A 14,607-nucleotide genomic window follows, 5' to 3' on the forward strand; every position below is an offset into this window, starting at 1 on the left:
TTGCACAGACTAAGGAAATGTCCCAGGCTGCAGCGAACTGCAGGGCCACAGGGTGCAGACGCTAAATCACACTTATGATGGTCACCACTGTGGGGGTTGAAGTCCCAGCACTCAACTTGGAATCCAGCCACAAGATGGAGTCTACATAGATAGTCCAAGGCCAGTCACGTGCCTGCATTGCTGCTGTTTTCTTCTGTACGTGGTCACAGTGTGCAGTTATTATGGGAGTGTAGGACAGAAGCCAGTGCAATGCAGATTCTATAGCCCCCCAATGCAGTCAAACCCGTGGATCTTCTGTTAGTACCCTGAAACTTCCCCCAGCACCACTCATACAACCCTGTTGTGTGTGTGTGTGTGTGTGTGCGCGCGCGCGCACGCGCACGTGTGCATGCTCATGTATATAGGTGCATATGTGTTAGAGGCCAGAGGACAACCTCAAATATTATCTACTTCTCAAACTTTCTTGACAAACCTAGAAACTGCCGACCTGGGTAGGCTAACTGGTGAATGGACTCTGCTTCCCCACACTGGGATTCCTAATATGCCTCATTGAGCCTGGATATTTTGTTAGAGGCGATCGCTTTCCCGACTGAGCCATCTCCCCACTTCCATCACTCCTACTTTCCAGAAAATAGTTACAAGGTAACCTCCAGCTCCCCTGGACTGAGAGCTGCGTGTATCTAGCTTAGCTGCGGGAGGAGTACCAAGCACATGCAGGGCATCCTGTCGTTGAGTGAGAGGTCTGTGCTTGACTGTTTTCAGCCCTGCCCTGTCCGGTTCCCAGTGCTCGAGGTCTTGTGCACAGGGATCCACAGGCAGCAGAGAGGCCCAGGCTCCCTGTGTTTGCCCAAGGCTGTCTGAAGCACAGGCCAAAGAGGATTCCAACAGATGGATCTGTCTGTTCAATTGAGGTCATCACAAAGTGTCAACGATCGTACCCCACCCCCACAGCCACAGTTACATCTACCATGCCGTTACACCCTGCTTGTGGGTCTCTTGTGGATCTGCTCCGTTCTCCGGAGCCAATCAGCTGAACGTATTTACCATAATTATATCCCAAAGCAACATATCTTGATTTTTTTTATTTGCACATAAGCTGGGATGGAAGACATAGGGGCCCTATCCCCACCCTAGGCTCCCGAGCTCTGGACACTTCTCTCTCGAGCAGCTTTTATCAGGACAGTATCTCCCTGCCACTTGCCCGCTGTGGCACATCAGGCAGATCCCTTTATCTCTTCCAGTCCTCAGTTTCGTCATCTGTGAAACAGCACTGATGGCAGGTTGTGCTTTCTGAGCTGGGAGAGGGTTGCGTGAGGCCCCTGGTGTTCTTAGCTCATCCCTGGCTCATGTTAGACATTTCCTACCGTCCGTGGCTCCCTTGTCATTTCTCCATACTAATTTCCACCTCCCAGGACTGAGGGCTGATTGAGTGACTTGGCAACCGGCAGGGTGTGCTTCATGCATGCTAGGCCAGCGTGCTACCGTCAGAGTACACCTCTAGACGGGGTTTCTCAGTAGCTATGGAACCAGTCCTGGAACTCACTCTGTAGACCAGGATGGCCTTGAACTCACAGAGATCTTCCTGCCTCTTGCTTCCTGAGTGCTGGGATTAAAGGTGTGTGCTATCACCACCCAGCTGGGAGGCAGTTTTTAAATAAACATGGGGCCTACATGTCACCTGAATAATGGTTGTACTTACTGCCATTGTAAAGCTGTGCAGACAGCACTCTTAACAGTTGTTGTTGTTAGGTGATGAGGCTAAACTGGCCTTCTGCTTGGGACTGGATGAGGACGATCATTGAGAGGCATCCAGGGGTAAACTTCACACCCCACGTTCAGCTATTTCAGTGCCGTGTGGTCCCTTCACTAGGCCCCCAGTAGCACGTGCTCCCAGTAGGCTCTCTGACTCTGAAAAATGGCTCCTCTCGCCCAGCTTAGGGTGAACGCAGGCCTAACGGCGGCCGTCCAGGGACAATCAGTGTCCCTCCCTGAGACAGCACTGTTATTGTGAAACTGACCTCTACACGGACAGAAGGGGTGACAGACCCTGTGATTGGCAGGTTATGCACGGAGGCCACGAGGGTCCTGTACAGGGCTTGGGAAGATGGTGAGGGTGTGGCCCTGCCACTTCCTGCCTGTGACTTCGATTCTTTAAACTGTGTCTCCTTGTGATCTAGCATGCTTATGATCCTCATCTAGCTTCCCTCGGAGGCGGGATGGCCTGAGCTGAGGCAGTGGAAATGCCAAATTGCCGTGCGGTTGCTGTGGCCTACTGAGGGGTCCAGGAGGCCTGGGGCCAGTTCTCCTGCGTGGACAGAAATACCCCCCGACATCTGTACATGACTTCTCTCTGGAGTTGCTATTTTTAAGTCAAGCTGCATTGCAGTCCATCCAAGCCTTATTACCAACAGTTAAACCAAAAGGCGTCCCTGAAACACCCATAACCACATACAAGGATGGGTGACGAAACCCAAAATGTATAATGCCTACTGCCACATCTATAGAGCAATGCACAGTTTACAGAGGCAGGAAGGACCTCACCGTCGTCCCCCCCCCCCCCCCACCGCCCCAGGAGGCAGGTGTATTTTTTCTGTTTTAGTACCTGGGAATCAAGACTCAAAGAAGTGACATCATTTGTTTGGTAGACCTGTTAGGGAGCAAAGCACACGCGTTCAGTGATGCTCCCGAGTGTGGGGGCTTCTGGTCAGCCCAGTTCTGGGGTAAGAGTCTGCATTTGAAAATGATAAGACAAGCCTCTTGGTCGCTGCAAGAACAAAGAAGGCGTCATGTGTGCTGTCCAGATCTATGGAAATAAGGAAGGAGGAAGCAAGGACAGACATGGCGGGGCCCTGGATTTTGTGTTGCTCTGTGTGGTTTAGTAAGGCAAATGAGGCTGGCATTTCTAGGTCTGTAGGCCAGGACCGGTGCTTCTGAAGTAATCTGGGCCCAGCGCTTGGGATCTTTAGCAGCAGCCGCAGCAGCCGGGTGAGGCCAGGGGACCCTGTCCAGTTCCTTAACAAAGCAGCCACCTCCTACTGCATGACATCCAGAATACCTGTGGGCAGGTGGCTGTGAGTTTGAGAGGAGGGGACGGTGAGGGAAAGTTGGGGATGAGCCGAGGCCAGCCCTGAGTCAGAGACAGCCTGCTGTCTAAGGCTCTCCTGTCATGTCTAAAAGCCAGCTGTCCGTGCGTGCGCTGCGTCTGGAACATACTTACTCAGTTCTCAAAGAGAGAGATGTTCCAAGTGGCTCATCAAAGCCTCTCTGACATGGTTCTGTTCTAACAGTGAGCAGCCTTGTGCTCAGGGCTATTTCTAGGCTAGAGTCATGAGGTCATCATATGGAAATGAACATTTTTATTTTAAAAAAAGAAGGGGGTGGCTGGAAAGAGAGTTGTCTAGGGAGGGCCTTCAAATGCTGGGAGACTTTTTTTCCTCTTTCAGGTACTGGGGAGGCTGCTGCCTACAGCGAATCTTGGAGTTCTATGGAGTGACATTTAGGGGTTCCGATAAAGATAACTCTTACCCTGGGGTGACAAATGGCCCCAAGATCTGACTTGACAAGCAAGCAGCCCTCTTTCTCCTCACAGTGAACTATAGAGGCGGCATCCACCCCTACATACCTTCAAGAAGTGTCTGAGTTTTGGAACATGCGGGCATGTGATCAGTTATTTTGGCCACCTAATCGGCTTTGGGCTTCTGTATTTGTTGGCTAGCCTATTGCTTGACTGGTATCCTTAGAACAATCTAGAAAATGTGTGGCCACCAGATAAAGAGGCAGGAAGTGCTTCACAGCTACTTGAGGAAATGGAGACACTGAGAAGCAATGGGGCCCAGCTTAGAACACCCCAGACCTCAGCAGCCATGTGCCATAAATCCATTACTTAGAGTGGCTGGGGCCCAGAGAAGGCTACAGAAACAACTGTGACCTCCTAGGACGTGGTATTTCATTTGTGTTAGTAGCTCCAAAGTGTCGGAAAGGGGCTTGTATTTACCTTCTTATGAAACACACACACACACACACACACACACACACACGGTGTGAGAAGGAGTCTAACCTGTCTTCTGGCCAGCTCCATGTGAGCTGTCTGAGGCAGGGCATCCTGTCCCTGAAGCATATTAGCTAATAAGCTGAGCATGGGGACTTTGGGAGGCACTGCTCCTCTGTTAGTTGAAGGAAGGCCCTGATCGTGAGCATCTTGGCTGCCCAGGCCTTGTGACAGTCGGTTAAGACGGAAGACTCCCTTTTGGGGTCCTGTGTGGATTACAGACCCATCTACACAGGCTGGGACACCTGGAGAGGGCAATAGCCTCTGCTTTCCCTGATTGGTTTTTTGTTTTCCTGCTACTTTGGCCGGAGGGGCTGGGGCTGGGGATTGTCCGTAGGAGCTTGTGTCTGCTAGGCCAGCGCTCTACCATCGCGTTGCATCCCCAGTGCTCCTGCGGCAGCTTACAAAACTGGGGTGAGGCCTGGAGAGGTGGCTTTCTGCAAAGGCGTGCCACGCAGGTATGAGGACTGAAGTCCAATCCCTAGATACACATACAAAACAAGGGGTGGAATCAGTCATATTCTCAGTGCTGGGGGGTTGGGCAGAAGAGGATCTCTGGGGCACACTGGCCAGCCGGCCTAGCCTAGTCTGTGAGACCCAGGTCCCCAGGAGAGACCCTGTCTCAAAAACGCGAAGATGGTACTTGGTAAGGAATGACACCCGAAGCTGTCCTCTAGCCTCCACAAACATGTATGTGCACATGCATACTTCTCTGCACACAGGAATACACATATACAGCAGAATGAGGCTGGACTTTAGGATTCTTTTATTCCCCTCTTTCTCTCTGCTTTACTTCCAACCACGCCAAGCCCACAGATACACTATCAGGGGATTGTGGGATAATCCCTGCCTTGCAAAAGCATGTCTCTGATTCCAGTGCTGCTTGCTCTGGGCCTGATGATGCCACGGTCCGAGGGAATCTCAGTCCTGCCCCACGATGGCATAGTACTTTTCTGTGGGCCGTGGAAGCCTGACTTAGGCACACATTGGAAACCGAGACTGAGACAGACTTCAGAATGTAAATACCCAGCAAGGGATACAGCCAACTAGGAAATGTAATTAGCTCGTGGAAGTGGAAGTGTTTTCTACCCAGGGTTATAGAAGTCCCTGGGTAGGCTGGGGTAAGCAAAGATGGGGGCTTGTCAGGTCCATTCCCACGGCGCTGTCTGCTGCGGGGCGTGGTAATTGTTCATGTTTGGCTTTGCTCGGGAGTTTGAAACTCTTGACTTGGTGTCTTTTTGATACAGGCAAGTTTAAACAGAGGAGAGGGGCTTTTCGAGACTGAGGTTGCCATGCTTTGTGCCAGGTCTGGAATGAGAGGCCTATTCTTACCCCCTCTGAGCCGCTGCATCCGATGAAGGCAGACAGACCTGTCCACACCTGTCTTACTCATCTAAAGCATTAGGAAGGTTCTGGCATGCAGAATGCAGCCTCACATGAGGTCAACCACTGCAGACGAAAGGTCCAGCCTCCATCTTATGACTGTCCTGGTAACTGACATGTGCGTGGTATTTTGGCTCGGGGCCACTAGTGTCCACTAGCATTTGTTACTGGTGTCACTCGAGCCGGTTGTAACAAATCAACACGTGTGGCTGTCCGTCCTGACTCCTGTCACATTTGGCGACCTCCTCTCATTCCTTTGTCTTCTGGCGGAAGACATCAAACCACTCTTTCAGGCTAGAGCCCCATCCCCCACCTTCTGCCCTCCTCAGGGACTGTGGAGCTGATTTCCACACTGTGTGTGTGTGTGTGTGTGTGTGTGAGGCCATAGGTAAGGGTGGCTTTCACAGAACAGCAGACTTCTGAACTGCGTTAGTCTTGCTTCACATATCTGGGTTTCGATTGGACAGTATTTCCTGCACAGATACTGGCCCATGACACAGAAATTTCCTGTGGCTAAAATCTCAAATGTAGGCAAGGTATCATAGCACTATCTGGATGTCTGTCTCTAGCAGCGCTGGGAATTGAATGTAAGGCCTCATCCATAGATTCTACCACAGAGCTAGCTTCAAAGCAATTTCTGTTTAAAAAAATTAAGTTTGCAAAGCAATGGAGTCAGTAGTCCCCAAGGGAAGGATAAGGTGGAGTTTGTATCCCACGGGAGACTTTTGATGACGTGTATACTTTCCTGTGCGCATCAGTGGAGGGTGGGGATATTGGCATTTACTCTGTGAGGCCTTCTACCTCCTTTTCGCCCAGCAATGAATTATGAAGGTGGGGTCTACATGTCAACAGTGACAGAGTCGGAAATCCTTGTCTAGATGGTGCAGGGGTGAGCTTTATTGCTTTGGCTGGCTTTTACATAATGTAACCATTGTCATTCCTTCCCCTCTGGTCCCCAAAATGATGAAAATATGAACACTTTTAAGGGGAGCAAAGCCAGGCCTATTGAATGCAAACCACTCCCTGGTGACCTGGGGCCTGCTCATAGATCCGGTTGTCCCTTGCTGTCTGGGTAGACGCAGTGAGGCCTGTCCACTCCTAGGCTGCAAAAGTGATCCCCTGGAGCCCCAGGGCCTTCTCATAGATCCCATTGATTCCTGCCATCTGGGTGGTCATAGTGAGGCCTGTCTACCCCTCTGCTGCACGAATGACTCCAAGGCTTCCCTGGGTCTGCCCATAGATCTTCTCTTCAGTGGTGTAGGCCGAGGCAGTGAGGCCTGTCCACCTTGTGGGTACCCCAGCTTCCCGGAAGCTGCTCACGCTCTGCTTTTCTCCTTTGTGTTTCCCCAGGTAAAGATGAGCCTTCCAGCTACATTTGCACAACATGCAAGCAGCCCTTCAACAGCGCCTGGTTTCTGCTGCAGCATGCGCAGAACACGCACGGCTTCCGCATCTACCTGGAGCCCGGGCCGGCCAGCAGCTCGCTCACGCCCAGGCTCACCATCCCGCCTCCGCTCGGACCGGAGGCCGTAGCGCAGTCTCCACTCATGAATTTTCTTGGGGACAGCAACCCCTTCAACCTGCTGCGCATGACTGGCCCCATTCTGCGGGACCACCCCGGCTTCGGCGAGGGCCGCCTGCCAGGTACACCGCCGCTCTTCAGCCCACCGCCACGCCATCACCTGGACCCACACCGCCTCAGTGCAGAGGAGATGGGGCTCGTGGCCCAGCACCCCAGTGCCTTCGACCGAGTCATGCGCCTGAACCCCATGGCCATAGACTCTCCCGCCATGGACTTCTCGCGGCGGCTGCGAGAACTGGCTGGCAACAGCTCCACGCCGCCACCTGTGTCCCCAGGCCGTGGCAACCCTATGCACCGGCTGCTGAACCCTTTCCAGCCCAGCCCCAAGTCCCCGTTTCTCAGCACGCCACCGCTGCCACCCATGCCTGCGGGCACGCCGCCGCCACAGCCTCCCGCCAAGAGCAAGTCGTGTGAGTTCTGCGGCAAGACCTTCAAATTCCAGAGCAATCTCATCGTGCACCGGCGCAGCCACACGGGCGAGAAGCCCTACAAGTGCCAGCTGTGCGACCACGCGTGCTCGCAGGCGAGCAAGCTCAAGCGCCACATGAAGACGCACATGCACAAGGCGGGTTCTCTGGCCGGCCGCTCTGACGACGGACTGTCGGCTGCCAGCTCCCCAGAGCCAGGCACCAGCGAGCTGCCTGGCGACCTCAAAGCGGCCGATGGCGACTTCCGTCACCACGAGAGTGACCCATCACTGGGCCCCGAGCCTGAGGATGACGAGGACGAAGAGGAGGAAGAAGAGGAACTGCTGCTGGAGAATGAGAGCCGACCTGAGTCTAGCTTCAGCATGGACTCAGAGCTGGGTCGTGGCCGTGAAAACGGGGGCGGCGTGCCTGGCGTGGCAGGTGCAGGTGCCGCAGCCGCGGCGCTGGCGGATGAGAAAGCGCTGGCACTGGGCAAGGTGATGGAGGATGCGGGGCTGGGTGCTCTGCCACAGTATGGGGAGAAGCGTGGCGCCTTTCTAAAGCGTGCAGGTGATGCGGGTGATACGGGTGCTGGTGGCTGCGGGGACGCAGGTGCACCGGGTGCGGTGAACGGGCGTGGTGGGGCCTTTGCACCAGGCGCAGAGCCCTTTCCTGCTCTCTTCCCACGCAAGCCTGCACCATTGCCCAGCCCTGGGCTTGGTGGCCCTGCGCTGCACGCAGCCAAGCGCATCAAGGTGGAGAAGGACCTGGAGCTACCGCCCGCTGCGCTCATCCCATCCGAGAACGTGTACTCACAGTGGCTCGTGGGCTACGCCGCTTCACGCCATTTCATGAAGGACCCGTTCCTGGGCTTCACGGACGCGCGCCAGTCACCTTTCGCCACGTCGTCCGAGCACTCATCGGAGAACGGTAGCCTGCGCTTCTCCACGCCTCCGGGGGACCTGCTGGATGGTGGGCTATCGGGGCGCAGCGGCACAGCGAGCGGGGGCAGCACGCCTCACCTGGGTGGCCCGGGTCCTGGGCGGCCGAGCTCCAAGGAGGGCCGCCGCAGCGACACGTGCGAGTACTGCGGCAAGGTCTTCAAGAACTGTAGCAACCTGACGGTGCACAGGAGGAGCCACACCGGAGAGCGGCCTTACAAGTGCGAGCTGTGCAACTACGCGTGTGCGCAGAGCAGCAAGCTCACGCGCCACATGAAGACGCATGGGCAGATCGGCAAGGAGGTGTACCGCTGCGACATCTGCCAGATGCCCTTCAGCGTCTACAGCACCCTGGAGAAACACATGAAAAAGTGGCATGGTGAACACTTGCTGACTAATGATGTCAAAATCGAGCAGGCCGAGAGGAGCTAAGCGCGTGTGCAGGGGGGCACCGCGTGCGTCTGTACAGCGTGACCATTGCCAATCATCGCCAATGGGACCCGTGACCGGACTGGCCTCTGTGTCCCCGGGGCCCAGGGAGGCGGCAGTCCAACCTAACCTGTGTCTGCGAAGTCCTATGGAAACCTGAGGGTTGATTAAGGCAGTAAAAATTAAAAAAAAAAAATTTGTGGAGCCTTTTAACTGTGCAATAATTTCTGTATTTATTGGGTTTTGTAATTTTTTGGCATGTATGTGCAGGTACTTATTATTATTATTATTTCTGTTTAAATTCCTTTAAAAGATTTTGTTGGGTATCCATCCCTTCATTTTTTAATAAACCAGTAGTAGTTTGAGCAATGACTCGCAAGTGACGTAGAGGGAAGCTATCTTTTAAATTATAATTTGTGTGTGTGTGGGGGGGTGCTGCTTTTTTGAAATTTAAGCTAAGCATGTGTAATTTCTTGTCAAGAAGCCAACACTTAAATGACTTTTAAAGTTGTTTGCCTTTTCATCATTTACTTTTGTCCTGAAATTAAGAAAAAAAAAGTGGCATGTGGGTTTTTTTTTTTTCCGGGGAGGGGGTGACTTTCAAAAACTTTTTTTTCTAGGAGGTGGATGTACAGCGATTACAATCTTTAACATTGTAGCACTTTGTTTTAGCATCCGATTGGAGACTTAGCACTGATGTCCTCCTGAGTTGCAGAGATCTTCTCTGTGTGCCATTCAACTTTCATGTTAGGAAGGAAAACTTAGAGGGAGGGGCGTGTGGCAAGCGAGCTTCTCCCGCACTCGGGACCCCGAGAAACTTTCCCAGGTGGCTCTAGGAACAGCCTCAGCCTCCTGCAATTGTGTGTTACCAGGAGATACTGTCCTTTTCTGGGGGAACTTAGTGTATCTCTGCCCTTTGCTGTAGATTTGGCTGTATAAAATGGGCTGAGGGTACCTACTGGGTAGACAGTGGTGGCCTGCGGTGGCAGGAAGCGACTTAACAATGTTCTTTTAGGCTTCTCGCTCTTTCACTCCCCAGCCTACAGCTAAATCCCAGATGTCCATTGCTACAGTGGTTGGTAATTGGCTGTGTCCCAAGCAGAGTACTGGCCCTGATGATGACCTAGGGAGTTACCTCCAGGGTCCCTTGGCTAGTGCTGGCAGCACTGTTGGGCAGGGGAATCTTGCCCGTTGGTTTCTTGCTGGAGGAGCTGGGAGGAGTACCATCCAAGGTGCCCCACGCTGCTCCCATTTTTGATTTTTGTTTTTTCCTTCCTCCAATTAGTTGGGACATCCTATACATTGGACTTGTTCGGATTTGATGTTTGAATTCTGTTGACCCGCACTTTAAAGCTTTTGTTTGCATTTAAATTAAATGGCTTCTAAACAAGAAATTGCAGCATATTCTTGTCTTTGGCCCAGAGGTGGGTTAAACTGTAAGGGACAGCTGAGATTGAGTGTCAGTATTGCTAAGCGTGGCATTCACAATACTGGCACTATAAAGAACAAAATTAAATAATTTATTGGACAGTTTCTCTACTGCCATTCAATTTGATGCGCGTGCCTTGAAAACTGATCTTCCTATTTGAGTCTCTTGAGACAAATGCAAAACTCTTTTTTTTTTGAGATGAAAAGACTTTTAAAAAGCAAACAAGAAAAGTACATTCTTTAGAAACAAAGCCACATTTACTTTAAATTAAAAAAAAATTCCCGGTTGAAGATAGAGGACGTGAAAATGCCATAAGACCCAATCAAATGAAGAAATAACCCCAGCACAGCCCTGGGCATCCATTTGCAGAATTGTTTTCAGCCCCTTTTGTTTTTGGGACAACGCTGCTTAGATGTGGAGTGGAGGTGATTTACTGCTGAATTAAAACTCAAGTGACACAAGCCGATATCGTTGAATGAAAAACAAACAACAATTCAGGAACAATGGCTAATTTTTTTTCCTAAATTTAAATTTAGTGCACTCTGTCTTAAAAACACGTTTACAGTATTGGATACATACAAGGGTAAAAGAAATCGTGTGTATGTGTGTTGGAGCGATCTTTTTTTTATTTTATTTTCAAAGTTTGCTTAATAGGTTATACAGAAAAAGCCACAATGGCTACGTGTATATTGTTTTCTTTTGGTGACGGGGTTTTAGTATACATTATATATATTGAAATTTCTTGATTACTGTCAAAGTGGACCAGTATTTGTAATAATCGAGAATGCCTGGGCATTTTACAAAATGAGAAAAAAAAAAAAGTCCTTTTTCTTTTCCTTGAAACCGTTGCAGTAAGTTTTAAATGGTGGGTCTATGAAATCTGTCGTCACGGTAACTGTAAAGTCGGAGTTTTAGGACATTTTTTTCTGCCTTGGGTGTTGAATTTTTATTTCGAAAAAAAAATGTATAGAAACTTGTATTTGGGGATTAAAAGGGGATTGCTACACCGTGTAGAAAAAGTATGTAGAAAAAAAAGTGCTTAATATTGTTACTGCTTTGCAGAAAACAAATCCCATTTCTGACCTGTGCTTATTTTTCTCTCCCCCCTCTGGAATGGATTTATCGGTCGGTTCATATGATGTAGGCGCTCGCTGTATTTTTACCGGAGCTTGTAATTTTTTAACTGTAAGCTTGTCCTTTTAAAGGGATTTAATGTACCTTTTTGTTAGTGAATTTGGAAATAAAAAGAAAAAAAAAACCAAAAACAAAAGGCTGCCATAATATATTTTTTTAATTTGGCAGGATAAAATATTGCAAAACAAAACAAACAAAAAAAACCTCACCCACATTTGTCTTGTTAAGTCCTCTTGTACAGGAGAAAAAAAGGGTTGTTTGACAACCTCCAAGGAAAAAAAAAAGACACAAAAGGAAAGAGTCAAATCTTTGGTTCATGAGTCATTTTAGTTGTATATATTCTGTCCGAATTGGCTTCGGGATCTGAATGCTCGAACTTTGCTTCAGGCCTCCTTGGTGCGGCCACAAGCAGATGGAAGGGTGGCAGGGGTAGGGACAAGAGAGCCAGGTCACCTCCCTACGCTGCTGTGGCTACTGTGGCTGCCCCCTCCGCCCCCTGACCACCCTCAAGAGCAGAGGGAGAATCCACAGCTGCCTTTGCCCTTGAGCAGACCTGGATGAAGCAAAGCTTCTGGAAGGAGCAGCTGGGCTCAGGGGAGCCTCTGCCACTGAGACTGCTGCAGGAGGGACCGAGGAGGACCTCGAATGCAGGTCCTTCTGTTCCACAGAGAGTGTCCGCTCGCTCGCTTTCCTTCTTGGCTTCGCTGCTTTGCTCTGCAATTCCATCGGTTTCAGAATGGTGAGGGCCTGGGATGAAGGAATTCTGTGCCTTTCCATCATTCTCCTCTTCTGCGCTCCCTCTCCACCCTCCTCCAGTCTCCGCCAGTCCTCTAGTCTGTTCATTTCATCTTTAATCTTCCTCCCCCTCTTTGTCCCCTCCCCATCAATCTCCCCCTTTTTCTAAAGCCAAGTAGCAGTTGTTTATTGGATGAGGGAATAATACACTTCTCACAAATATCTATATCAGGAAGCCATTTTTTTTTTTTTTTTTAATTTCAGGGAATGTAAGAAACCATCATTCCAGGTTATGAAAGCATGGCCGTGCATCTTTCCAGGCAGGTCCCTCGAATGCAAAGTCTGTCTCACTGTTTCCCATTTGACTTACCTTTGCACAGCTCAAGGATGGGGGTTGAGTGGGATGCCACGCCTAGGTCTCAGTGTCCCGTGTGCTTGCCCCAAGGCCCAGTCCTCCTGCCTTCCTGCCCCTACGCTGCCATGTTAGCTGCCTGGGAGCCTCTGTGGTTCTCCTGTGCTCATAAAAGCTAGCCAGCGCTCACCAGCTCACCAGAATGCCAGGACTAAGCCATCCTAAAGCACAAGGATTGTCTGTCTCTGCCGAGTGCAGAGAGAAGAGAATTTTGCTTCTCTTATCAAAGAGAAAAACCAACCCACCCACCTCCCCGGAGCAGGTGACCCAGTCAAAGGGCTGTAGCATGGGTGAGCCAACTGACCTCAGGTTGGGTTCCACACTGCCACAACTTTACCCAAAGTTGCCCCCAATTCGAACCTGCCACTTGCCACTGGAGGGTCATCCTGGGAGAGGAAGGGGAGAGGAGACTGGCTTACTTTAAGCAAAATGTGAACCCCGAGGTGAACAGCCTTCCACCTGACCCTTCCGTCCGAGGTTTTGTTGAACGCAGGTGAATCCGTGATTTTGGTGCTCTCTGTATCAGCCCTGCATAGCAAAGGCACATTGATTTCAGCTGTTTGCTTTTGTACTGGTGAGGCGAAATATTTTTATTACCTTTTCTATTACTTATCGTATGAGCTTTTGTTGTTTGCCTAGAGGGTTTGTCTCTTACAACAAGTTTGGAGCTATTTATTATTGCTTGGTATTTGTGCTCTGTTTTAAAAACAGGCACTTGTTTTTTTTAATTATGGATAAAATGTTGAGATGACAGGAGGTCATTTCAATACGGCTTAGTAAAATATTGATTGTTCCTTTTCTTCTCTGTACAAGATTTTGGACCTCTTTTTTTCCCTTAATGTCACAATGTTGAGTTCAGCATGTGTCTGCCATTTCATTTGTACGCTTGTTCAAAACCAAGTTTGTTCTGGTTTCAAGTTATGAAAATAAATTGGGACATTTAACTTGATCTCCAAACTTGTCCTTTTCTGTGTCTTTTAAAGGTGGGGAGTGGTCAGCTGATTTCTAAGGAGGGGATTGAAGGTCTTTCTCCATTTCCCTCCTGACCCACACCTAAAGCCCGTGGCCAGGAGGAGTTTGCGAAGCGGTGAGGTTTGGAAACCAGGTTCTAAATAAGCCCTGGCTATATACTATACTATGTGTGCACAATTAGGCCTTATCTAAAACAAAACAAGGAACAAACCAAAACAGAAAACGGGAGTGGTTATGAAGCGTAGTTTAGGACGGCCAAAGATAATTTTGATCTTGATGGACTGTCCGTGCCACGAGCTCTATTCGGTCACGGCCAAGGACCCTGTGGTGGGGTTAGTAGATGCAGCTTCTTCGGAGAACTTCCGGTCACCTGAAGACTTTTGAGCTCGGTTCAATTCCAGGTCGAACTACATGAAATAACTTGTATTTGTTTTGACCGGAAACTTTTAATTATGGTGGGGTTTTGTAAGCTCAACATTCTGGAAGCAGCAGCAGGGTCTCAAGTTTGAGACCAACCTGGCTTCCAATAATGAGCTCCAGGCTAGTTTGGGTTGCATAGCAAGATCATGTGTGAGAGAGAAATAAAGAGAAAGGGGGAGGGAAGAGGAGAGGAAGGAGAGAAGGAGGGCAGGCAGGCAGGCAGGCAGGCAGGCAGGCAGGCAGGCAGGCAGGCAGGTGCGCTCAGGAGCTGGACACCAGAGTACAGGACTCCTGCCTGCACTTCTGTGCAGATACTTTTGGCTTTCCAAGTGCAGAATGAGGGTTCTGGGCCAGACAGCCTCTCTGACTGTCTCACAGGATGTCTCCCTTCTCTTCTCTTAGGTTAGTTGTTAGTATAGTGAAAGAAACTCTCTTTGGGGTTCACCAAAGTCAAGCCTTGCACAGCAAACGACCCCTTAACTTGGCTCTCCCAGGTTGAGCCCAGAGCAGCCGCATGGAGGAAGGCAGAGTTCTAGGTACGACTACGTGGGTGAACAGAGGGTTTTCTCCACAAGCAAGGACCAGAGCACACCTGAGCTACATGGGAAGAAAGAAGGGTCCTCTGGGTTCCTGACCTGTTCTCAAGTTTCCTGATCTCAAAGGGACAAGGGACTTTCACCTGAAATCACCCTGCAAGCCCTCAGGCTGTCATGAG

The 14,607-nt window shown here is 50.3% G+C and overlaps 1 protein-coding gene across 7 annotated transcripts in view; it reads left to right on the plus strand.

Annotated features, from left to right (window-relative positions):
* The window catches only part of Bcl11b (BCL11 transcription factor B), a 91,322-nt gene extending 77,892 nt beyond the window's left edge, over positions 1-13,430 (plus strand). For all 7 annotated transcript variants that reach the window (XM_057782760.1, XM_057782763.1, XM_057782761.1 and 4 more), the window contains one exon: positions 6,782-13,430. In XM_057782760.1, coding sequence (XP_057638743.1) covers positions 6,782-8,793 — 2,012 coding nt within the window. In that variant the 3' untranslated portion in view covers positions 8,794-13,430. The remainder of the gene's footprint in view (positions 1-6,781) is intronic.
* The last annotated feature ends 1,177 nt before the right edge of the window (positions 13,431-14,607 follow it).

The sequence above is a fragment of the Chionomys nivalis genome, chromosome 10 (assembly GCF_950005125.1).
Source record: "Chionomys nivalis chromosome 10, mChiNiv1.1, whole genome shotgun sequence".
Lineage (NCBI taxonomy): Eukaryota > Metazoa > Chordata > Mammalia > Rodentia > Cricetidae > Chionomys > Chionomys nivalis.